General features: G+C 39.5%; 1 protein-coding gene across 2 annotated transcripts in view; it reads right to left on the bottom strand.

The window, feature by feature from the left end:
- The window catches only part of GALNTL6 (polypeptide N-acetylgalactosaminyltransferase like 6), a 1,210,113-nt gene that overhangs the window by 83,295 nt on the left and 1,099,597 nt on the right, over positions 1-27,221 (bottom strand). For both annotated transcript variants that reach the window (XM_050792469.1, XM_050792470.1), the window contains one exon: positions 17,504-17,611. In XM_050792469.1, coding sequence (XP_050648426.1) covers positions 17,504-17,611 — 108 coding nt within the window. The remainder of the gene's footprint in view (positions 1-17,503; positions 17,612-27,221) is intronic.

The following is a 27,221-nucleotide window of genomic DNA, read 5'->3' on the forward strand; positions in this document are numbered from 1 at the left end:
CTCTGTCTCAAAAACAAAAACAAAGCCCCCCTCCCAAAAAACCACTCCAAAGCAAGTAGTGGGATCATGGACATATTCCAAGGATCATTATCCTATCATCGATTCCTTTTTTGTAGTTTTATAAGACACAGTAAAACAGAAATAATTGCACAGTAGAACATAATCATTGCAAAGATGGCAATAGCAAATTTCCCTCTAGCTATGAGTGATACGTAAACATTTAAACATATGTAAAACATCCTGACCATTCTCTAATGTCCCCATTGGCTCATTAGACATTTTGGATTATAGATGCTCTGTTCTCTGGAATTTACTATCAGGAGAGAAACTTTCTAAAGTGTCAATTATTACATTCAAGGAATAGCCCTGACTTCTCAACTATCCAGGTGGCCGGCCAAATAAAATCTTTCTGAAGTCCTTATTCTGGAAATAATAAAACATTATGTTAGTTTGTCACTGGAATCATAAATCAGTACTTAACTTTGGGGAAAACGTTGGTACCACAGCTGAGAGATATTGCAAACAGTTGCAAAAAGAGAGTTTCATTGGTCTTTTATAGATCTTAGAGTAAATTGACCCACTCCAGGAAATAGTACAATCATATACTCATTGGAGTTCATTGGGGTATTTATGTAGGAGCATGCATACCACACATTCACATACACCGAGATAGTGGAGTAGGAGCAAAGCAATATTTCTCACTTAAACACTTACAGCTGTGTAAACACGTGCAGAATCATGAAATGGAAACATCCAATAACAGCTTGTGCCAGAGATGGTAAAAGAGAAAATAAATCAATCTGAGTAGTCCTATCTTTCTCTGAGATTGAATGAACATTGGTGGACCTGCTAAGATGTCCAAAAAAAAAAAAAAGTTATCAAGGAGAAAGAAAGAGTCAAGCATGAATGCCGGGAGATCTATACATGTAATTATTTACTCTTGAACTATCAGATGTTGAATCTCTAGAGGTTGCCTTATATACACAGAGCCAGGTGTTAGCTGGAGTTCTTGTTTTTTAAGGTTTAAATAAAAGTACTTTAACCTCAAGTTGCATGTCCCTGTCCTCCTGAAGATTTCTGTGGATTCCCAGGGGTGTTCACACGTTCATCCTTCACTTCGATTTTCTGTTTGTGATCCTTCTCTCCTCCTGGCATCTTGCTCCCAGCTTGCTGTCTACCTTTTGTCCTGCAGAGACTTGAATGGGGTGCACAGGTATTTTCCCTCACCTCTCAAATGTCTCTCGGTACATCAACTGGGCATAACTTTTACTGAAGATTTTCGGGCAGTAGCAGAGACTTAGATAACAAAACAGCACAGATGATGATGTAAGATGAAGTATTTGACCCCTTGGATTCTTTTCCTTTGGCTGCTAAAGGGAATTTCTTCCTGGCTAAAATTTCCTCCTTCTGTCTTTTAGCTTCCTGCCATGGTTCTGCCCAACTCAAAAATCTCTCTTATGTCTCTTTTGTAGGGCTGTACCAGAATGTTATAATTTCTTCTTCCTTTTCATGCCTGGCAACTCATCTTCCTCATTGTTTGTCCTTGCTTATCCTGGCCAAACCATGTTGGCTACCTTTCCATAACCAAAATGGATTGCTGAGCAGGATAATTCTCCAAAAAGAAATTAAACAACTGGCCCTTGTATAACACCCCACCTCCAATTTTTTGTTAGATACAGGTTGCCCACTGTTTCAGACATTCCACAGTAGGTCCCTAATGGGTATCTTAAATTTTATTCTCCTACATACAAGCTCTGCTTATGTAAACTGTTCTGTTCATCATCTCTGAAAAAATGCAACTACTCCCTGCACTTGTCTGTCTGTACAGGTTCTCCTGACTCAGTGTTCTCTCCTATTTGTCTGATCCCACCCACTCTTTGAAACGCTTTTCTTTTTCCCTTCAGTTAGACTTGCCAGATAAAATATGTGGCACATAGTTAAAACTGAATTTCAGATAAACAACAAATAATTTGTGTATTAGTCTATTTCGCGCTGCTGATAAAGACATACCCAAGACTGGATAACTTATAAAGAAAAAGAGGTTAATGTACTCATAGTTACATGTGACTGGGGAGGCCTCACAATCATGGTGGAAGGTGAAAGGCATGTCTTACATGGCAGCGGCAAGAGACACTCAGAATGCCAAGTGAAAGTGGTTTTCCCTTATAAAACCATCAGATCTCATGAGACTTAATCACTACCATGAGAACAGTATGGGGGAAACTGCTTCCATGATTCAATTATCTCCCACTGGCTCCTTCCCACACGTGGGAATTATGGGAGCTACAACTCAAGATGAAATTTTTGTGGGGACACAGACAAACCATATCAATTTGTAAATATAATTAATACTTGTATTATTAATGTTATATGGGACATACTAGTACTAAATTATTTGTCATTTATCTGAAATTCAAATTAGTGAGGCATGCTGTATTTTTATTTGCTAAATAATGGCAATCCTACTCCTGATGTATGTAATTTGCATATAACATGTGCTCTATGAATGTTTTTTAATTCATTGAGTGACCATCTATGCAGAATCTGGCATGTTTTGGTATTGCCAATACATAAAGAATGTTTTGTTTTTGTGGAAATTATTCCAGAGGAGTTTCAAGCAGTTCTTTGCAGAGAAGCCTGCCATAACACACAGCTGATACAATATAAACACACAATCCCACTGCTTTTTGTTTCCTAGAGGTGGGATCCTGCTGGCCCTCTATCTGTGAAGCAAACAGGGCAGCAGTCACAGAATTTAAGGAAACAGCAAGACTAATTGCTAGCTAGAGGTGAGGCTCAGCATGGCCAGAATGAACTGTTTAGGGCTTAATGCTAACCTCAGTGTGAAAATAAGTAGGTGAAGGCTTTCTGTTTCTGTACATCTGAGTTGGCTTTCATCTAGGCCCCACATTTAGTGTGGACAAGGGAAAGTGAGAGGACCCAAACCCATTCAGGTTGGATCCAAGAGGTTTTCATATGCTGCGGATGTACCCAGCATGGGACTCATATAAGAGACTGATAAAGATAGCTACTAGAGCTGAGGAATATATTTACTTTTTGCTGTAGAAAGCCAATGAAGGATTCTTCTACTTTAAAAATCTGCAGACCTTCATCTTCTTGAATGATAAATGAAATAAAAACTGTTGTTCAGAGCATCTTCTATGTACAAGACATTAACAGTATTCTCTACTTTTACGTCACCTGTCTGTGGTTCTCTGTCTATCACATATGTTCCTCTCTTCAACCCAAACTGGTATTAATCTGTCCTTTCTATGTTGCTCAAATATTTATTAACACATGCAGCCTTATATTAGAGGTCTTTAGAAATCAAGTCTTGTTTTCTTTGTGCTATCCAACACTAAATCTTTCCATAATTCTAATACTCATCAGGTCTTTGAATTGATATTTTACCAGGAACATTAAATGACATTTCTAGCTCAGTTCATAAAAACATTATTTCCAGCTTGACTGATCACTGTTAGTGTACAGCATGAGGAAAATAGATAGTTTAACTTTTCCTGCTGGTTCATGAAACTGCATAAATCTACCCACTAATTATTATTATTTTTACCAGCAACATTTTAGATCCCACTGCTAGACTATTCAATCCCTGTTCAGTTTCTCAGTGTATTATTTGGGAGTCAACTGTATCTGTATTATTTGGGCCATCTTACCTCAGTACAGTGTTCCTATTTCTTTGCGCAAAATGTGATTATTATATGTGTACTGGCAAGATCCTGCTTCACAAATTGTGCTTGTGTCAATATTAAGCTATTGTATTATGGTGGATTGTGTTACAGTGAATCCTCTTTCTTGACACACATACACACACACACATACACACACACACACACACACAGGTTTTTTTTTCCCTGAAACTGGAAAAGCCAGTCCCACACAGAAACAGTTTCTAATTTGTCACAGTCACTCCTACAGCAAGGTGTATCCATATCCCGTGATTTTAAATTTCTGCTTTTTTTGAATGTATTTCTTGTCTCCTCTTTGATGCTTAAGAGTGCCTTTGTGGCTCAGTAGTCCCACCCCACAGCCCTTTTATCATTGATAATATATAATACCCATGTCATCATGGGTACAGCTCAAAAGAGAATCTCTAAGGCAGCCCCAACCTCACTACAATTATTCAGCCTAGCTCCACTTTTCTCTGATCTGAGCACTTCTTTGAAGTCAGTGGGAAACTTTCAGCATAAGGAGAGGAGGCTAATCTAGTCCTACAAAGAGAGATTCTCTGACAGGCAATTTCCTTTTCCTTCTTCCCCAAGGCTGTGTGAGCTGTTTGTAGGTAGTTATCTTCTTTGGGCTGTCATGAACAAGGGTTAGCTTTCTCTTTGATTTTATATCTCTATCATATTTTTGCCCAAATACTATGGATATCTATGGTGGTGTTTATGATGACATTTAATGTAGCCTTTAGATATAAGACAAAGAAACAAACAAACAAGCAAAAACCCCAAATGAGCTAACAGTGTGTCTTAAAAAATGCTGGTAAGCCTAATTTTAAAATCAGCTTTATCGAGGAATAGTTGATTTACAAGAAAACTGCTCATATTTAAAGTGAATAGTTTGGTATATGTTGACATATGTATATACTATATTAGTAGAATCATCACCACTATCAAGATCAGGGAACATATCCATTACCGGCAAAGGTTTCTTCATGCCTCTTTGAAATCCTTTTCCCGATCTCCTTTCTGTGGCATTTCTATGTCCCCAGACAACCACTGATGTACTGTTTTTCACTATAGTTTGTATTTTTTAGAATTTTATATAAATAGAATCATACATTATGTGCTCTTTTTGTCTGGCTTCTTTCACTTAGTATAAGTATTTTATCTTTATCCATGTAGCTGGAGCTGCATGTATTCATTCTTATTGTATTCCTTTTTTTTTTTTTTTTTTTTTTTAAATGGAATTTCACTCTTTTTGCCCAGGTTGGAGTGCAATGGCATGATCTCGGCTCACCGCAACTTCCACTTCCTGGGTTCAAGTGATTCTTCTGCCTCAGCCTCCCAAGTAGCTGGGATTACAGGTGTACGCCACCACCAGATCTGGCTAATTTTGTATTTTTTGAGTAGAGACGGGGTTTCACCATGTTGGTCAGGCTGGTCTTGAACTCCTGACCTCAGGTGATCCGCCTGTCTCAGCCTCCCAAAGTGCTGGGATTATAGGCAGGAGCCACCAAACCCAGCCCATTCTTATTGTATTCTATCACATGAAGAAACTACAATTTGTTTATCCATTTACCTGCTGATGAACACTTGGGTTGTTTCCAGTTTGGGGCTATTACAAACAAAGCTGTATGAACAGTCTTGTAGAAGTCTTTTATGGACATTTGCCTTCATTTCTGCTGGATAAAAATATTGAAGTGGAATGGCTAGGTTGTACTCTAGGTATGTGTCTAACTTCTAAAGAAACTTCTGAATTGTTTTCCAAAGTGGTTGTACCATTTTACATTCCCATTAGCATTGTATGAGATTTCCAGTTACTCCAACACAATTGGTGTGGTCAGTCTTTTCAATTTTGGCCATTATAAAAGCATGTAGTACATCTCATTGTGGTTTTAATTTATATTTTCCTAATGACTAATGATGTTAATCATTTTTTCATATCCTTATTTGCCACCTGGGTATCTTCTTTAGTAAAATGTCTTTCAAATTGCTTACCCATTTTAAAAATTGGGCTGTTTTTCTCATTATTAAAATTTGAGAATTCTTTATGTATTATGGATACAAACCTTTGGCCAGAAATGTGATTTGCAAATACTCTTTTCAGTCCTTGTCTTTTTATTCACTTAACAGTGCCCTTGAAGAATAGGTGGTTTTAATTTCAATGAAGTTCAATTTGTCAATTTTTTCTATGTGTCATACCTAAGAAATTTTTGCCTAACCTCACAAAAATTTTTCTTCTTTGTTTTTGTATTCTAGAAATGTTATAATTATATCCTTTACATTTAAAGCTATGATTGATTTTGCGTTAATTTTTGTATATGGTGCAAGATATAGATTAATGTTTATTTACTTCTCTGGATATGAACATCTAATTGTTCTAGCATCAGTTGTTGAAAAAATAATGTTTTCTCCAATTTCTCCATAAAGGTAAAATTGATTGACCTTTATATAAATCAATTGACCATTTGCAAGAATCCATTTCTGAGCTGTCTCTTCTCTTCCAGAAATAGATTCTTGCATGTATCAATCAGGTTGTGTGTTTATTGTTGCTAAATTGTAGGAGTTCTTTCTATATTCTGGATATTAAGCATTTATCAGATGTATGATTTACATTTTTTTCTCTCATTCTGTGAGCTGGATTTTCATTCTGTAAACAGTGTCCTTTGGTGTACAAGCTTCCCTAAGTTTTGAGCTTCAAATGTGCCACCTGAGGTAATCATGTCCCTGAAGATAAAATTAGTCTGAATGTTGTCGATGAAAGACTATTAAGCAGAAACAACTGTATTCATTATCTATTGATAAATAACACCCTGTCTCACACCTGAGTGGCTTAAAACAAATAATAAACATTTTTTATCCTTCACAGTTTCTGTGGGTCAGGAACTTGGGAATAAAACAGGCTGTACAATCTGGATCAGATTTCTCATGAATTCCAGTCAGATTTTGGCTGAGGTAGCAGTAATCTTAAGCCTTCGACTGGGCTGGAAGATCTTTTTCCAAGGTGTCTCACTAAGTGTCTGTAAAATTGGTGCTTGCTATGAGTGCCGAGTAGGAGGACTCGGCTTTCTTTCTCCCACACGGGCCGGCCGTTCTACAGGGCTGCTTGAGTATCCTCACGACTTGGTGCTGGCTTCTTCCAAAGCAAGTCATTCAAGAGAAGAAGGAGAAAGCTGCAATGCCTGTTATGCTGTTATGTCCTACCCTTAGAAGTAAAAACAAACAAACAAACAAACGAACAAAAAACCATAATAGGACTACAGTGAAAGTACGGTTGCTAATTTTTATATATTCCTTAAGATTGTACTTGTTTGTTTTGGCTGGGTTTGAGGGCCAGAATATGTTGGAATAATTTTACGTGATTGATTTTTTGAAACCCTGGAAAAGTGGAGATAATCAGAAGCTAGAACTGTTGAAGAGAGACCATAGAAACACAGGTCATTTGTGTCCAAGTGAGTATGCATGGTCCACAGGTAGGAGACAGCCATCCTGACTTAGTCTACCCAGGACCCAGAGAAGTTCTGGCACTTTAATGACTGAAGTTTTGGTTCCTCCAGACTCAGCATTGTGAGCTAGTGGCTGATGCTTTTGTGAGTGATGGTAGAGGTGTGACTTCACCTGCAACTTCATGGGCAGGAGACAGAGGCAAGTGAAAACCGAAACAAAAGAAGCAAATCCGGGGCGGTGCAGTGTGGGTATGCTTCTGACAAGTGGGTGCACAAGGATATGCGATGGAGGCTTTTGGGGATGTCTATAGATGGTTGGGGGATAAGCTGAATGGTGTTCTTCCTGGTGATCAAGCCAATGGTGCCTCATGTCATCACAACTTAGGTATAAAATGAAGTATGACCTTATTTCTAGATGATTATCATTAATCCATTTGATATTTTTTATAAATCACAACCAGCATTTTCTATTCATCACCCAAAGAGATTATCAAGAATTTGGTTCCCTCACAAGAACATCCACAGCAAGCATTCAAACAAACTGTTGTTAAAATAAATGGTGCTATAGCGTTTATTCCAATTGTTATTAATAGACCTTGTTTTATTTCCCAGACTTTCAAACAGGCAGAAAATAAAATCCCTATGTTTCTAAATGCCCATTACAGGGATCTTAGATTGAAAATTATATCTGTCCAAATTGTACGGAATCTGTAATATATAGAGATTGTATTTCTATAAACAGTCTTCAGAATTGGAACACCCAGAAGCATCTGCACACCACAAAGTTGCCATTTTGTTTCTGACCATTTCTCAGTTTACAAAATAGCAACTGGAACTAGTTTCTCTACCTCAACTGGCACTAAAATGGGGATACACTTGGGCTGGAATTGCATTTGGAAATGGAATTCTTGCCATGAACCAATAAACCATTGGAAACATGGAGGATTGGAATGGGAATGAAATAGCAGAGGTCCCAAGCACAGTGGTACTGTGCATTCACACATCTCATGGGAAGAAGCTAATTCCATGAAACGAGTTCTTACCATCCAGGTACTCCCATGGCTTAGATGTGGGATTAGGGTCCTGGAAGGCAGTTATTAAATGACCAGCACTACCCCCCTTTGCAAGAGTTACATTTTTGGTTATTGAGATTATGGCATGCTAAAATATTTGAGTTTGCTTAAATTTCAGCAGCTTAATTTTGTAGCAGCAGGGACCTATTTTGTCTGAGCAAGCATTCTCCTTTATGAGGCACTAGCAGAATTGTGAATACAGGGAAATGTTCAGTTCTAATGGGGATAATGATAAAAATGCAATTAAAATTCTCTCTAGTACACAAACTGGTCTCACCATGAAGTTTGTTTCTCAAGTGTTTTGAAAAAAAAAAGTAAAATGAATGCTCAATAACTGCCTGAAATGCCAAGGTCTCTAGGTAGGAGAAAGAATAACCAAAAATAAACTAGAAAAGATACCATAGGAAGTGGAAGATAAATTCCATTTTAATTTCATTAAGAATGACAAAGTGAAAGTAATGATTAATCATGATAGCTTGTTATTATGCAATTATCTGGGATCACTATTCAGATATTCTATTTACATTATAAAATATTCCAAAAGGCATAAACAAAAGCTAACGTAAAATCTTGGTCCTCATGTGATAGCTCAAGAAATGCTTAATATTGTCCCCATAGCTTGGGAACTACCTGACTTAATTACAAGCTCTGTTTTGCACAATGGAAAGCATCAGATTATTGAATCACAAGTTATAGCTGAGCTGAAACTTGGGAAAGCACCATGGAATATTTGAACAATTTAAATTGAACAAAATTCCTTAATGTTGGGAAGAATATAACATCTGTGAGAGCTTTTGAGGAAAAAAATATTTAGAGTAAATAAGTAGGAAAAAACTAAACTTAAAAAATAGTTTTAAGACTGTATATGGTGGCTCATGCCTATAATCCCAGAACTTTGGGAGGTCGATGCTGGAGGATTGCTTGAGACCTCCTGGAGTTTGAGACCAGCCTTGGCAACATAGTGAGACCCTGTCTCTACCAAAAATACAAAAATTAGCCAGACATAGTGGCATGTGCCTGTAGTCCCAGCTACTCAGGAGGCTGAGATGGAGGAGGGCTTGAGCTCGGGAGTTCCAAGTTGCGGTAAGCACAGATTGCACCACTGCACTCCAGCCTGGACAACAGAGTGAAACCTTGTCTCTGGAAAATAATAATAATAAAAAAATGTTGGCCGGGTGCTGTGGCTCATGACTGTAATCCCAGCACTTTGGGAGGCTGAGGCGGGTAGATCATGAGGTGAAGAGATCAAGACCATCCTGGCCAACATGGTGAAACCCCGTCTCTATTAAAAATACAAAAACTAGCTGGGCGTGGTGGCTTGCACCTGTAGTCCCAGCTACTGGGGAGGCTGAGGCAGGAGAATCACTTGAACCCAGGAGGCAGAGGTTGCAGTGAGCCAAGATCATGCCACTTCACTCCAGCCTGGGTGACAGGGAGAGACTCCATTTCAAAAAAAAAAAAAATTACTTTCTGTATTCTATAAATAAATGCTTCCTAGTTGGGAAATGGAGTTAGTTTTGAGTTCATATGTGTTTATTGCAATCAGTCCATACTGTTTTTTAAACATTATTTCATATATCAGTGGCCAACTTTACCTCTAGGTAAAGTGAGACTCTGTCTCAAAAAACAAACAAACAAACAACAACAACAAAAAAACACCACAGAAGTTTTGCGAGGTTTTGTGGGAAATTACCAAGTTTGAAAATAATGTTGTCCTTATCTCATGTATTTTTTTCATAATACTTGCAAACGGCAAGAGACTGTACCTGCCAGCAATTTGCTATTTTACTTTCTTTTTTAGTGTCTATGTTTGATATGAAAAAAATCTATGCTTTACCTCCATATCGTTTAAAATTTTTAAAAGCAACATGGAATTCTATTGTTATTTGTTAAACTAACAAAATATATAGTATAGATAGTTTAAAAAATTCTGATGCCACTGGGTTAGGAATTAAGGTAGTAGATGAGGGTTGAGTGGCGAATAAATTTGTGTTTCATATTTTCTCATTTCTTCTTGGCTGACACAATGGTTTCCCTTGGCCTTATTTTTTTCATGTGTAACACAAGCAGGAAATGCCCAGCGTTTAAAAAGGAGATAGGACTGAAGGGTGAGTGAGTGATCTACCAGCGTTGTCTACCAGAAACTCATCCCCTGTGCAGGGGATGCCCCAAGGTGAAGTGACATTACATCACAAAGGGGTGGCTTGATCTAACTGGCAAGGCCCAATGCTGTTTGCTTAGGATACATAGCATGCTGTGTGCATTTCTGCCTGGCATATAGTAGGCACTTGATAAATATTTATTAATAGGATTTATCTAGCTTGAGACTTCCTTGAGGTTAGAGATGACATTTATCTTTATAGCATGCAATGAACTCACGGTATTTAATGATTTATTGAATCATTATTGTCACATTAATTTATGATTGACTTTTAGAGAGGATATCAATCATGGAGAATAATGAAACATTATTTATAGAAGATGCCTTAATTTTTAAAATAAAAAGACCCTTCTAAGTAGAAGGTATTATGTTTTATGTTGTTTTGTTTTATTTTTGATACAGGGTCTCATATTGTCACCCAGGCTGGAGGGCAGTGGCTTGATCATGGCTCACTGCAGACTTAACTTCCTGGGCTCAAGCAATCCTCCCACTTCAGCCTCCCAAGTAGCTGGGACTACAGGCACATGCCACTACCCCCAGGTAACTTTACAAAAAAACACTTTTTTTGGCGGGGGGGCCTTGCTACGTTGCCCAGCCTGTTCTCAAGTTCCTGACCTCAAGTGATCCTCCTGCATCAGCCTCTTGAGGCACTGGGATTACAGGCATGGGCCACTATGCCTGTCCTGAGGTATTATATTTTAAACTGTAGCCAAGTCAGGAGAGAAGCAAACATATAATTTCAGTATGTGAATCATCTTTAGTTTTGAGCAAAAGTATTAGACAGCCTTATTGCCCTTTAGGTTATATTGTATGGAAGAATTAGAGAAAGTTATTGTTTTCAGAAGAACTGCCTCTGCAACAAAATCCTAGCCATTTATGAGGGCTGAGTCTTGAGGGAAGATCCATCATTTCCTGCTTTTTGGGAGAAAACCCATGATAGGCCACCATGACCCTGAACTCAATGATGGTTTCAAATAAAGCATCTGAACCCTGCAGTATTAAGAGCAGGAGAGAAAAGTGCTACTGCTGTTGGTGTCCGAGGTTATCGTGCTACAAGCGCTTATTTGCTGGACAGCTTTAAGAGAGTACAGTGATTTACAGTCATCGGGAGAGAAAGGTCAATTTGAGGGAGTATAGATTTCCCATTCATCACCATAACTTCTAATCTTGTTGGTGATTTTATTTTCAGATATCAAACTAGTCATTTTGGTTTTGTTAATGCTTTTCCTCGATTGATATATTTTTCTGACATAAACAAGGGTGAGCTGCGTTTGCCCGACATTGTGCTCTTTTATTTCAGCTATTTCAGATGGGAAAACTGACACCATGGTCAACAATGAAGAAGCATTTATTAATCGACTTGGGGTGGTCTGGCTTTTACATTGAAGCCCTGCTCACTCCCCTCCTCCTCCCTTTCTCTATGCCTCCAACCTCCATCGTTTTCAAGAGTCTGAGATAATCTGTGGAATCAGCAGAGCTGGATGTCACCAGGGAGATGGCACAGAAAGGAAGGAAGGCATCTTGGGAAGTATATGAAGAAGTCATTTCACAGCTGACAGAAGCACAACCACCATTCTCCCTCAGACCTCAGGCTTAGAACTTTGTGCCTGTGAAGTATAATAACCATAGGAAATCGTCAAAGGTCATTACACTTTGCTAAGAAACCCTAGGTAAATGCATAAAGTAAAAAACATTTGTAACTTGTATGTAGATTAGCCTATTGGGTCATTAAACATAATTTGTTAATATCAAATATATATCACTATATATATAAAATAATGCTATATAGGGCATATATTTCTCTTTTGTTAAATCGTCATCTCAATTATAATTAGTCTATTAAATTAGTCTATTAAATAGACTAATTTAGTCTATTTAGTCAATTAGTCTATTAAAAAACAATATCCAAATAAGTGGACTATATAAGATGCAGATTTCATTCCATAATGAGCTTTATTATTTTCATTTAACCTTTTCCTCATCCTCATGATATTCTGGCTTTGGAATATATGGATTACTGCTGCATGGTGTGGATTCTATGTTACTGTCAAGGCCATTTATTAAGAGGAGTTGAGATTTGTGTTTGACTTGTTTGTCACTTGAACTTCCAGGGCCTAGCACAGTGACTGGCACAGTAAGCATTATTTTTTTTTCAGAAGTAAACATTTATTTGCCAAAGAAAATCTGTCAAAAGTTTTTGTGTGCTCTCAGAATTCTGGATGGAAAATCTGTAGGTATCTCCCCAGATCTGGCTGTCACAGACTGTCCCAGGCTGTCACTTAACCTTATCTAAAACCAATCTCAGTCTCTTCCCCTTTCCTCTTCCTCCCTTCCCTGTTTTTGTACTGATACTATTTTCTCTGGGATGCTGAGATGGAAAGCTCATAGTCACATGTGAGCCCCACCTCCGTGCACAGTGTAACAAATCAATAAAAATCTTTTATGAATTTTTTTTTACAAACGCTCCTTGCATTTGAAATGTTAACTTCTTTAGACTTTCTTTAGATTTTCTCCATTTTGATAATTATTTGTTGGTTTCTATTTTATCTCTTCTATTTTTATCCTGACACTTCCTGTTCAAGACCCTATAGTCAAGGAGCAAAGGTCAACACTGTGATCTGCATCCAGGGTCTTCCAAGGTTAACTCCACAGGTGCCACGCACACCCTCCGTAACTCTGCCTGCCCATGTCTACTTAGTACTTTGCTAAACTGGTTTCCTGCCAGAGATGCCCAGGCTGCTCCAGTCTATCTCAAGCACTCTAGGAGGAACATTATGGTGAGGAGCATGAACCTCGACCAGACAGACCTCGGTTCATAGCCCCAGCTCTACTCCTTTACCATTTAACCTCTATCCCTTTTACTCTAAGTTAACATTTTCAGGACCTGGGAAGCAGCCTGTATAATTTGGCTTTTATGAGATTTGACTTCAGTTTTAGCTCCTATCCTGAAACTAGAAAAAAATTTAGTCTCCCATGTTCTTGAATGGTTCTTACAGTTCTCCTTGAAGAGGTCCTTCACATCCCTTGTAAGTTGGATTCCTAGGAATTTTTTTTTTTTTTTTGAGACGGAGTCTTGCTCTGTGCCCCAGGCTGGAGTGTAGTGGTGCAATCTCGGCTCACTGCAAGCTCCGCCCCCCGGGTTCACGCCATTCTCTTGGTAGCAATTGTGAATGGGAGTTCACTCATAATTTGGCTCTCTGTCTGTTATTGGTGTATAAGGATGCTTGTGATTTTTGTACATTGATTTTGTATCCTGAGACTTTGCTGAAGTTGCTTATCAGCTTAAGGAGATTTTGGGCTGAGACAATGGGGTTTTCTAAATATACAGTCATGTCATCTGCAAACAGAGACAATTTGATTTCCTCATTTCCTATTTGAATACTCTTTATTTCTTTCTCTTGCCTGATTGCCCTGACCAGAACTTCCAATACTATGTTGAATAGGAGTGGTGAGAGTTGGAATGAAGAGAAGAATCTCTTCTTTGAGATTCTTCCACCTATTTGCCACTCAGCCTCCTCGGGCTGTGCAAAGCGACACTCAGTGGACCTTTGCTGAGGAGCTGCTCACACTTCTGTGATGAAGGATGGCCAGCGCCATTCCAAAGAAGGAATGATTGTCACCACAGTCCTGCTGTCTTTCTAGTCTCCCTGCAACTCTAGACATGAGCATCCCTTCCCTCAAGGACTTGCTGTTTGTTCCTGGTGGCAAGACACCACAACTGTGTCCCAGTATACTGACATTAGACCCCAAGCTGACTCAGTAAAACTGTCTAGGTTTATTAAAGACAAGTGAATACTCTGATTCCCAGATGAAGCTGAAGTGTAAGTTACGGTGTCCTAGGTTTTTACATTTTGTGGGAAATGACAAAGTGATGTTAATTTTTGTTTTTGCCAAATAAGGGCACTAACAAAAATTTACTATCTTGCATTCTATCTTTTTCAATGAAAAAAAAAAGCTTATAGTTTCTGCATAAAAAGATGTTATTAAGTTGAACAGGTTTAGCTTTGGGATTATTATTTTTCTTAGTTCACTGAGGCAGGGTGAAATGTTAGCCAGGAATTGGCTCTCATCATTAATCCTGAGTTTGGAAACCACTGTTATATGAAACTTGTTAATTCAGTGGACATATTCTTGAAGGTCCTCTTTCAAGTCCTTTAATTTGAGAGGACTGAAGAAGGTCACAGCTATGGCGCTACTTCCTCCTCTTCCCTATACCTATACATATCCTTATGATACATTTAAGCAATTACTTGTCTTGTACTGTCCTCTAATGGTTTCGTATATGGATATCTTGTCTCTTCCAACCAGATTCGAATGCCAGGCAAATAGAAGGTACTGAAGAACTAATTTTACAAACATATTTCTATAGTATACACCAACCTGCAGGCTGTTTAAGGATGTTCAGACATTTGTGTGTCTATGTGTGTGTTTAAATATTTTGGAAGTCTTTTGGAATCATCAATGTGAAAAGTGCACATTTTTGAAGGATTAAACGAGCTTTGTAGAGTAAGAAAACAAGCCTTTGGAGTCAAGTCTCCAGCTTCGTCTCCATTTCCTGACGAGGCTGCAAGATTAAAATCCCAATTGAGTAGACGTGGCCCTGCATTTGAAGCATAGATGAAGTCTCTCCTCATTTTTGATGATATAGTAATAATGTAGTGTGTAGCAAGGTAGTTGAGGTGCTCCCACAAAATATCAGAATTGTTTTTCATTTTAATGTACTTTTTTTAACTTAAAAAAACCATAAAATGTTCCTCAGAGTGACAGTCAAGCTTCAATATTTATGACTTTCTGATTGCTCTAGCAGTTTAGAAAAAAAAATAAAAATGAGCCCTGAAGTAAAATTTGAGTGGAAAAGATTAAAATTCAGAATTATGGACTTTTCTCATTTAAATAAGTATTCACTTTTTCCTGGAAGTTTTATGTGCCAACCCCAGTTTCTCTGTATTTGACAATCCTTGAAATAGTACTTAACTTCTTTCTTGAAAATATATGAACGGTTTTATTTTTTGAAAACAGATCCCTTTGGATGAGCACAACATTCTCCCAGAAGCTTTTACACTCTACTTTAGACCACAAGCCAAGCACACACACACATTGTCTTGGAAGTGAATGGTTCTTTTCAGAGCACTAGCGGGGGAGCATATGAGTGAATGAAAGTGGATACAGGAGAGAGCATCATTATCTTTAGGATATTTTAAACTGCTATGATTTATTATATCTACTCGGCCGATTGGTGATATGTACTCTAAATTGCTCCATCATTTACTTTCCTGTGAACCCTTGTTTTCTGATTCATATGTCTTAAGTCTTATGACTAAATCAAACCATATTTCCTTACCCAAATGCAGTTCTTTAATTACTTTATAATTTTGTGACTGCTTTTTCCCTTCGAATAGTGTATTTCGACAGCTACTTAGAGGAATATGTTATTAGTGTCTAATTAAATTTTTAATTTAGTTAGGGAAAGGAGGAATGTGACTACAGGTTGGCATCTGTAATCTGAAAATACAAAATACAAAATGCTCCAAAATCCAAAACTCTTTGAGTGCTAATGTGGTGCCAAAAGTAGAAAATTCGACACATAAGTACTAACACGAATTTGGTTTCATGCACAAAATTATTAAAAATATTGTATAAAATTACCTTCAGGCCATGTATATAAGGTGTATATGAAACATAAGTGAATTTTGTGTTTAGACTTGGGTCTCATCCCCAAGATATCTCATTATGTGTATGTAAATATCTCAAAATCTGGAAAAAATCTGAAAATCTGGAAAAAAAATCTGAAAATCTGAAACACTCCTGGTCCTAAGCATTTCAGATGAGGGATACTCAGCCTGTATTTCCATTCAAGGTGTGTGTAAGGTCATTTTATTACTAGGAACTCTAATTGCTGTTACAGAATGTGGATGTGACTAAAGAAAAATGACAGTTGATGAATACTCTCAGAAAGGGAATAAGGAAGAATGACTCCCCCCACACACGAAGATTCGCTGTAAAAGAAAATTTTGTTATACTCATTAAAAAGTATTTAAGTTTTAGTAACAACTTACATCTCCAGCATTTTCCTCTCTTAGCTTTCCTGATTAATTAATTCTTTCAACAAATATCTGAGTGTTCCCTAAGCCTTGTTTTAGGTTCTGGGAGTATAGCAGTAACTAACACAGACCAAAGCTCTACCCTTGTGTTACTGATACTCTAATGATTCCTGGTGAATTCATTTATTTATTTTTACAAAAGCTTGTTATATGAGCCTTATATAAAAGATCCAAATAGTTATATCTTGCAGCCTTAGTAGTAAAAGAACCAAAATGAATAATTCAGGATTTGATTTCTAGGGTAGCAGTGTGATAAAATACTCTTTTTCTAGATTTGGATTCTGAGCAGTAGCAGGTACATATTGTGGCGACAAAAACTGACTCATCCCTGAAGAAAGTAATATGGAAAGCAGAGAAATTGTCAGGATTGTTTGGCGACAGTATTGTGAGACTGTTCTCCTAAACATGCATAAAAATGTTTAAATGGCAGAAGAGAACAGCATGTTTGCATCTGGTTTACAAGAAAGGTTTTATTCAAGACAATATTGGAAAAAAGTCTTAGCCTGAGCCAATTTTGAAATGTTGAGGATGGGGAGAAATTTGAGGCAGAGCTGGCCCTAGTTATAAAAGAGAAGGCAGAGTTTGGGCATCCACCTTTTCCCATCTCCCTTTACCCCTTTTCCCATCTGACTTATTACAGATCCTGCCACATTCCATGTGGGTGGAGAGAACTGGCTGCCCCAGGTCCGCAGACCTACTCTGCTATTTGGCATTCATGTGAGCATGAACAACCACCTAGTTCACACTTCATTTTCCCATCTACAAAATAAAGATAAGAACACAGACTTCAGAAGGTAATGGTGAAGATTAGATATAATGTATGTGACAATGCTTTGAAACAATTCGTAACAAGAAATAGCATAATGGTTAATACTTCTTTAAGCAATGGCAATAAGACTGAGAAGCACAGGAGCTCTCTATACACCGGAGAGCTTTTCTCAGACTGTGCCTTAGATGACCTATGCCATGGGCAAGGCTGGTTACTCTGGTTACAGAAAGCCATATTGACCCCAGTCTGTTCTGATCCTGAGTTACTCACTCTTGCCAGGCTGGTCCCAGATGGAACTTTGTATGGAACGTACTTCCTGTAGATATGACCAACTCTGGAACACGGAACATCAAACATTTCGCCTCCACACATCCAAACCTGAAAAGGGAAAAACAGAACAGAAGACAACAGTGAATTTCACACCAGAAAGGAATTATCAGTAGGACTCACAAACCATCTTAAAATCTCTAAAAGTCGTTAAATCAATAAGTTCTACTTATTATAAATGGCTAACCAAAAAAGAAAACCAGGTTTTTTAAAATCTAGATTCATAAAAGTTTAAAACCAAAATACAGCTGAGTGCAGTGGCTCATGCCTGTAATCCCAGTACTTTGGGAGGCCAAGGAGGGAGGATCACTTGAGCCCAGGAGGTCATGACCAGCCTGTGCAACATGACAAAACTTCATCTCTACAAAAAATACAAAAATTAGCTGGATGTGGTGGTGTGCGCCTGCAGCCCCAGCTACTTGGGAGGCTGAGGTGGGAGAATGGCTTGCTGCAGTGACCTATGTTTGCACCACTGCACTTCAGCCTGGGCAACAGAGCGAGACCCTGTCTTAACAACAACAACAAAAAAACCGAAACTAAAATAGTAGTTCAATAAAATCTTGTTTCTATAGACAATATGTTGGCATAAGAAAAATTCTAGTAAAATTTTCTTACAAATATTGTATTGAACCCACATTTCATACTTAGACATCTTATTTATATAGATATTTGTTTCAATAATCTTGTAAAAATCATTTGAAGAAATAACATTTGAAATTAAAATGCTAATTTAAAAATTTAACATATAAAAAGTGGAATTTTAAAAATAGGTGAATGCTTTAAAGAACACAAGCATATGCATAAGTTTTAAGTTGCATTCTGAAACTTGCAGCAATGCTAACCTTAAAAATCAGAGTTGCATTCTCATTTCTCTCCCCCAAACTGATCTTTTTCTTAGGTACAGAAAATAATCAGTTAAGATGCTGTACTTTCTTTTCTTTTGTTTTGAGACGGAGTTTCGCTCTTGTTGCCCAGGCTGCTGTGGAATGGCGCAATCTCGGCTCACTGCAACCTCTGCCTCCTGGGTTCAAGCAATTCTCCTGCCTCAGCTGCCCAAGTAGCTGAGATTACAGGTGCCCACCACGATGCTCAGCTAATTTTTTGTATTTTTAGTAGAGGTGGGGTTTCACCATGTTGGCCAGGCTAGTCTGGAACTCCTGACTTCAGGTGATCCGCCCACCTCAATCTCCTAAAGTGTTGAGATTACAGGCGTGAGCCACCGCACCTGGCCCAAGATGCCATACTTTTATATTTAGTAACAAAAGTCATGGTTATATTTTACCATGACTACCTTCTCAGACAGACGCACACTTAATTGTGGTTTTATATAACAGACCATCTATTATAAAAGAACTAATTATCAAAACATAAATCCAGGATTCATATAAGCTATAGTCTTAGATATTTTTATTGTAGGATAAATGATTATAAAAAGAGATACTCTGATGGTTAATTTTGTGACTCAACTTGGCTGGACCACAGCGACCAGAAATTTGGTCAAACACTATTCTGGATCTTTCTGTGAAGGTGTTTTTTTGCATTCGATTAACATTTGAAATCAGTGGACTTTGAGTAAAGTGAACTACCTTCCATGATATGGATGGGCCTCATCCAACTGGATGAAGGTGTTAATAGAACAAAGTCTGACCTCTACTGAGCAAGAAGGAATTCTGCCAGCAGAATCCCTGGGTCTCCAGCTTGCCCACCTACTCTGAAGATTGTGGACCTACCAAGCTTCCACAATCATGTGAGCCAATTCCTTAAAATTAATCTCTCTCTCCTCTTGGTTTTGTTTCTCTGGAGACCCCTGAGTAATACAGATACATATCTTTATTTGAAGTGTAATATTGAAAGAGAGAAAGAGAAGTGCTAATGTTTTCCTTTATATTTGCTTCCAATTTCTTTCACTAAGAGAAATGACACCCAAGTGAGAATGGTTGAACAAATAGTGATTAAGGTCAATGGAAGTCCAAGAAGGAAGAAATGCAATTATTAAAGCAACATTCAGTTGCTGTAATTGAGTTCAGGATTACTCATAGTATTAATTTCAACTTGATGGAATATTTATTAATGATTTGGATCAAGCCTTCAGAAATATATGTGGGTGATATAAAGCTGGTAAGGGCAGTGGACAGTCTAAAGTAAATTATGAACATCTGGAAAGATCTCCACAGGATGGAGCTGTATAACATTGAAAATAAAAAGGCAACAACAAACACTCGTCCGAGGATCTTAAGAAATCAACTCTTCCACACGTCACTACTATGGAGAATTTAGGGACCAACGATATAGATCTATCTACAGGCCTGAAGTCTTTCGCTAATTTCTGGATACATGCTATTTATATTTCCTTCTAAAGGGAATTTTGAAGTGGAAAAGTGATGCGAACTCTGTCTTAAGAGAGGCAGTTGAAAGAACTAAAGATGTGTAGTTCTGATAAGATAAAATTCAGAGATAGCCTTTTCAAAGAACCTAATATTTGGAAGAGATATTTTGTAGAGCCTTTAGGAGGTAGAACCAGGATTAATTGCATATAGCTATAAGGGGGCAGATTTTAACCTAGTAGGAAGAAATTTCTAATAAAATGATTAAAGATCGAATGAACTTCCCGTATCACTAGATGTGTTGAAATCTGCAGCAGATGACACTGGGGATAAACATATGACTCGAATGGACATTTGATCTAGCTGATACTTTAAGGCAATTCTACAGCATGAGTTAGCGTTTACGAATGGTTATTATGCCCTTTTCATTAATTATTTCATGTAATGCTCACAATTCAATGACAGACTTTACTGTTTCCCCAATTATGAAGGTGGGAAAATGGCAGCCTAGAGACGCTGAGTAGCTTGTTCAAAGCCACATAACTGGCCACTTCCGAACTGAGATTTGAAAACCTAGTGGTTTAACTTCAGTGCCCGTATGTTTAATTGATATTGTATCTACAGATTATGCAAACTCTTTCTGTAAAGGGCCAGATAATAAATACTTTTGCCTTTGTAGGTCATATGGTATCTTTTGCAACCCCTCAAATCTGCTAACAAATAGGCATAGTGTAAATTCAGTTAAACCCTGGTTACAAAAACTGGCAGTGCGCTATTGTTTGCTGGCTCTTGTTCTATAGAGTAAGGAGTCCTTTCAAACACTGAAATTCAGTGATTCTAAGATAATGTATGTGGGAGATTATAGTTTCCAAAGTTAGACACCACAATATCTTCCACTGCACATACCCCTCTGCAATGTGATCTTGGTAACCAATTTCCCATTAGGGGATCAGTCTATGCCTCCTCTCTTTGAATTAGGGTGGGCTTATGAATTCTTAGACCAGTAGAGTACAACAGAAGTGGTTGAAGATAGGTCATAAAAGGCCACATAACCTGTCCTCTGGGGCATTTGTTTTTGAAACTCTGGGCTTCCATGTGAGAAATTTGACTCTGAGGAATTTCACAATTGACCATTGTGAAAAAGTCCAAGCACCTGAGATGTCATGCATTGGGTAAATACCTTTACTTAGGGTTTTATCTGCTGGCCAACATTAGCTGCCAACCCTGTGAATAAAGATGCCTCTACGTGATTCCAGCCCCTTGCTGTTGAATCATCCTCCCGAGACTCCATATACCACAGAGCCGAAACAAGCTATCTCTTCTGTGCCTTTTTTTGAATTTGTGGCCCACACAATCCAAAAGCTTAATAAAACAGTTGCTTTATGGTGTTAGGCTTTGTTGTGCAACAGTAGTAATTGGAACTACATATTTCTAAATCCATGATAAAGGTGAATTACTAGCACCGATAACCAAAGTTTATGGATCACTTATAGTTTTCATCTTATTTGATTGTACGGGATACAGAGCTAGGACTCAGCAATTTCCATGCTCACTTCCTCCTGGGCACACAGCCAAGTTATAATTCCCAGTTCCTTTGTATTTAGATGTGACTATGCACTGTTTCTTGCCAGTGGAATGCAAATGGAAGTGATGTGCATCACCTCTGGGCGAAAGAAATCACTAGTGGACTTCTTTCTCTACTTTGTTTATGATACATTTTTCCCTCAGAGCCTGAGTAATTGCAGAAGATACAGAGGAGGATTCTGAGGCCCTAGCAGATGGTAGAATCATTAAATGGATGGGGACAGGGTTGCTGAAAACTGGGTGAAGAATTACTCGTGCCTCCTCCTCCAAATTGTGAGACAAGCAATAGAAAATTCTTATTAATGTTAAATTACCAAGATTTTGGATTTATTGTAGACATTGTTCCACTCTAATGAATAGTCATTTTTTTCTCAGTCTCTTCTGATATTTTTAATCAAATGTAGTGACTGTAATTATTTAGGAGATTACTTTAATTCTTATTCCTGCATTTTAAAGAGGTAGAATTTAAAAGTAATTCGACAACAGGTGATGGGGTGGAAAATGGGAGGGAGGAGAATGTTGGATAGTCCAGTGTATAATCAAATGTCAGTTCTTATTGGTCAAAGATAAGCAAATGTCAAGGCAAAGAAACTTTCTTATCATCTGCAGCTGGGAGATAGGAATTTGTTGGCACAGCCTTTTATTTTTCACAAAAAAGTGACAATATTGATTAGCTTCTGGAGGTGAACAATCTTTCCTGCAGGATTAGAAGATGGTGATAAGTGAGGACAAGATGTGGGGTCAAGGTCTGGAGCAAGGCCCTACATTTTCTGGCCTTAACCTATTCTTCACTTCATGTGATCTTGTAAAATACTTACAAAGTGAGCACAAGTGAACTAAATGCTTCTTAAGAGAGTATTTGCAGAATGAAAACCGCCACAATAGAAAGTTCAATAAATCATTATTGCTTTCTGTTATGGATTGAATGTTTGTATCCACCCACCCTATCAAACTCATATGTTGAAATTTTAACCTCCAATGTGGTGGTATTCGGAGGTGGGGTCCTGGGAGCTGATTAAGTTATGAGGGTAGAGTTCTCAAGAATAGAATTAGTGGACTAGTAAAGGAGACCCCAGAGAGCTCTCTCACTGTCTTTCTGCCATGTGAAGATACAATGAGTAGTTGGCAGTCTGCAACCTGGTAGAGAGCCCTCTCCAGAACCCAAGAATGCTGGCACTCTGATATCAGACTTGTAGCATCCAGAACAATGAGAAAAAAATTTTTATTATTTATAAGCCACTCAGTCTATAGCACTTTGCTATAGCAGCCCAAATGGGTAAGTAAGACTCTTTCCTTTTTAAGATATAACAAAGCAACCTAATAGACACACAGTAATAAAATTTCAACTAATTATTCTCAGAGGGTCACTCTAACACAGTGTTTACAGATGTACGTGCATAACAGATGACCACATCCTTAGTTGTTTAAAACAACAGACATTTACTGTATCACAGTTCTGTAGCTCAGGAGTCCATGAGGGCTCAACAAGGTTCTCCACCAAGGGTCTCACAAGGCTGAAGTCTAGGTGTCTGCTGGGTGGAGCTCTTACCTGGAGCCTCAGGGGAAGAATCTGCTTTCAAGCTTATTTAGGTTATTGCCAGAATTCACTTTGTAATTGTGGGACTGAGATCCCCATTTTCTTGATGGCTGCTGACTGGGGACCATTCTCAGCTTATTGACACCATTTTGAGTTCCTTGCTTCACAGACCTTCTGTCCCAGCAGTGGTTAAACTCATGTGATTAGATGAGGCCTACCATGATCACCTCCTCTTCTTAAAGTGAACTGATTGATAACCTTAATTACATTTGTCAAATCTCTTTTACCATGTAATGTTGACATATTCATGTAAGTAAACCAAGGAAGAGGGTCATCTTAGAGTTCTGTCTACCACCATTTCCAAGGAATCAAAATTCATGTCTTCTATCGATAACCTCATCCTGGTTCTTAAAATTCTTCCCCTCAGAAGTTTCTTTGTGTAGTTAAGTCAAATTCAAGAAACTCCTGGGCAGACTTTTTAAATTCTAAATTCAGTGAGAAAACGATTGAATCCTAGGATTTATCTTTTACCCTACATACTACCCCTGTGATCACTTAAAAAAAAAAAAAAAAAAGAAAAAGCCGGGCGTGGTGGCTCACGCCTGTAATCCCAGCACATTGGGAGGCTGAGGCGGCGGATCACGAGGTCAGGAGACAGAGACCATCTAACATGGTGAAACCCCGTCTCTAATAAAAATACAAACAAATTAGCCGGGTTTGGTGGCAAGCGCCTGTAGTCCCAGCTACTTGGGAGGCTGAGGCAGGAGAATGGCGTGAACCCGGGAGGCAGAGCTTGCTGTGAGCGGAGATCGCACCACTGCACTCTAGCCTCGGCGACAGAGCGAAACTCTGTCTTGAAAAAAAAAAAAAAAAAAAAAAAAAACATATATCTGAGCATACCATTCCTCTATCAAAATCCTTCAGTGGTTTTCTATTGCTCTTAGGGCAAAGTTACAACTCTTCCATAAAGGTTCCAAGACCTTGCAGGATCTGGCCTTTGCCTGCTTGTCTCTCAGTCACTACCCTCCCACTCCCCTGGTCAGAGCTACTTTTAATTCCTTAGGAAGGATCAGGTTTCCCTCCTCAGAGCTTGCTGCCATCAGTTGTTTTCTCCAAAGAAAATTCTCCCACCTTCTCCTCTTCCCTTTCCTTCTTTCCTATTCCTTGTCTTCTCCTCTTTATTTTCCAGGTTTCAGCTTAACTCACACTGAGCCCCCAGATTTGGTTGGGATTCCCTGTTTCATGCTCTCACTTTATCCTGTGCTTCTCTTTCACGTATTTCGTTAAGTGAACAAATACGTAGTGAGCACTCACTAGCTACGCATCCGTCACCAGATGAAGCTCTAATGTGTGACCCACTTAAAGGTTTGAGCACATGGAGCCTTCTTTCAACTGGAGACAGTGGTGCCCGGAAGTGCGGGAAAACTCAGTCCTTAATAGTCTTGGGAGAAAGGTTGTGGCCAGTTCAAAGGCAGCAGAAAGCTTTACTTGAAGGGAAAGAGGGAGCAGAGAGTTTATTTAAAGGGATAGGACACTCTGAAAGATGAGGCAGAGGGGGCTGCCGAAAGAGAATGGGCCAGGCACACCCAGAGAGTTCTGCATTGGGTTTTTATGATGTTGAATTTTTTCTTGAAGTTTTCACCTCTGTCTTAAGTCATCACCTTTTTTCTTTGTGTAGTTTTCCCGCTTCTGCCTTAAGTCCGTGACCTTTCCCTGCCGAGTTCCCACCCCAGGCTTGTGGGACCCTCCCCTGTATGGTTTTGCTCTGTCCCCACACAAATCTCATCTTGAATTCCCAGGCGTTGTGTGAGGGACCCGGTGGGAGGTAATTGAATCATGGGGGCAGGTCTTTCCTGTGCTGTTCTTGTGGTACTGAGTAAGCCTCACGCGATCTGATGGTTACTATAAGGGGGGAGTTTTCCTGCACAAGCTCTTTTTGCCTGCTGCCATTCAAGTAAGATGTGACTTACTCCTCCTTGCCTTCCGCCATGATAGTGAGGCCTCCCCAGCCATGTGGAACCGTAAATTCATTTAAACCTCTTTCTTTTGTAACTTGCCCAGTCTTGGGTATGTCTTTATCAGCAGTGTGAAAACAGACTAATATACTCCCCTTGGTGTGCATTCATGAGGCAGTGTTGGATACTAAGTCTACCTAGTGGCTGCATTGTTCATTAGCACCATCCCAGGACGGTTGTATAGAGGTCAGATCTATACTTACTGTACCTGCATATTTCTTAGGAGTGTCTCTGCCCTCTGATACCATTTCCTGTACCCCCACCCAAATCTCATCCTGAATTGTAGCTCCCACATTTCCCAAGTGTAGTGGTAGTGAGAGGTGACAACATGCTAGCAGCCCTCGCTCTGGGTGCCTCCTCGGCCTCAGCGTCCACTCTGGCAGTGCTTGAGGAGCCCTTCAGCCCACCACAGCACTGTGGGAGCCCCTCTCTGGGCTGGCCAAGGCCAGAGCTGGTTACCTCTGCTTGCTGGGAGGTGTGGAGGAAGAGGCACGGGTGGGAAATGGGGCTGGCACGGGGCTCGCAGGCCAACGCTAGTTCCGGGTGGGCATGGGCTCAGCAGGCCCCACACTCGGAGCTGCCCACAGGTGCCACCACCCAGGGCAGCGAGAGGCTTAGCACCCGGGCCAGCAGCTGCAGAGGATGTGCTGGGTCCCCCAGTAGTGCCAGCCTGCCGGCGCTGTGCTTGAATTCTTGCCTGGCCTCAGCTGCCTCCCCTCTGGGGCAGGGCTCGGGACCTGCAGCCCACCATGCCCAAGCCTCCCCTGCCAGCCTTAGCCTCCTGCACCGCCGGAGCCTCCCTAATGAGCACTGCCACCTGCGTGGCAGTTCCCAGTCCCATTGACTGCCCAAGGCCTGAAGAATGCAGGCAGGCAGCTCCGGACTGGTGGGCAGCTCCTCCTGCAGCCCCAGTGTGGGATCCACTAGGTGAAGCCAGCTGGGCTCCTGAGTCTAGTAGGATTTGGAGAATCTTTATGTCTAGCTAAGGGATTGTAAATATACCAATCAGCACCCTGTGTCTAGCTCCAGGTTTGTAAATACACCAATCAGTACTCTGTATCTAGCTAATCTAGTGGGAACTTGAAGAACCTTTATGTCTAACTAAGGGATTGCAAATACACCAATCAGCACCCTGTGTCTAGCTCAAGGTTTGTTAATAAACCAATCAGTACTCTGTATCTAGCTAACCTAGTGGGGTCTTGGAGAACTTTTCTGTCTAGCACTCTGTGTCTAGCTAAAGGATTGTAAACACACCAATCAGCACTCTGTCAAAATGGACCAATCAGCTCTCTGTAAAATGGACCAATCAGCTCTCTGTAAAATGGACCAATCAGCAAGATGTGGGTGGGGTCAGATAAGGGAATAAAAGCGGGCTGCGCAGCCAGCAGTAGCAATCTACCAGGGTCCCATTCTTTGCTGTAGAAGCATTGTTCTTTACAATGAATCTTGCTGCTGCTCACTTTTTGGATCAAGGCTGCTTTTATGAGCTGTAACAGTCACTGCGAAGGTCTGCAGCTTCATTTTTGAAGCCAGCGAGACCACAAACCCATCAGAAGGAAGAAACTGCAGACATATCTGAACATCTGAAGGAACAAGTTTTGGACACACCACGTTTAAGAACTGCAGCACTCACTGCGAGAGTCTGCGGTTTCCTCCTTGAAGTCAGCGAGACCAAGAACTCAACCAATTCCAGACACAGTAGGGACCCAGTGGAAGGTAACTGAATCATGGGGTTGAGTCTTTCCAGTGTTGTTCTCATGATAGTGAATAAGTCTTATGAGAGCTGATGGTTTTATAAGGAGGGATTTCCTTGCATAAGTTCTTTCTTGCCTGCCACCATGTAAGATGTGGCTTGCTCCTTCTTGCCTTCTGCCGTGATCCTGAGACTTTCCCAGTCATGTAGAACTGTAAGTCCATTAAACTGCTTTATTTTGTAAACTGCCCAGTCTTGGGTATGTCTTTATCAGCAGCATGAAAATAGACTAATAAACCCTCTTCTCCTCTTTGTCAGTATGCACCCAGCTACATCCTGACAGGTTAACTGCAAAGAGACGATTACTGGGTATCTTAAGGAGCGGGCCTTCTTGCATAGATACTTCTCCTCTCTCTGTTTGTAACTAGTCTAGTTGTTTCCGGTGATCTCTGAGGTGTTAGATTTTTCCAGACCTCCATTTCCTCAGGGGCTCCCCATCCTGGTCATG

Source organism: Macaca thibetana, chromosome 5, assembly GCF_024542745.1.
Source record: "Macaca thibetana thibetana isolate TM-01 chromosome 5, ASM2454274v1, whole genome shotgun sequence".
In the NCBI taxonomy this organism is placed as follows: Eukaryota; Metazoa; Chordata; class Mammalia; order Primates; family Cercopithecidae; genus Macaca; species Macaca thibetana.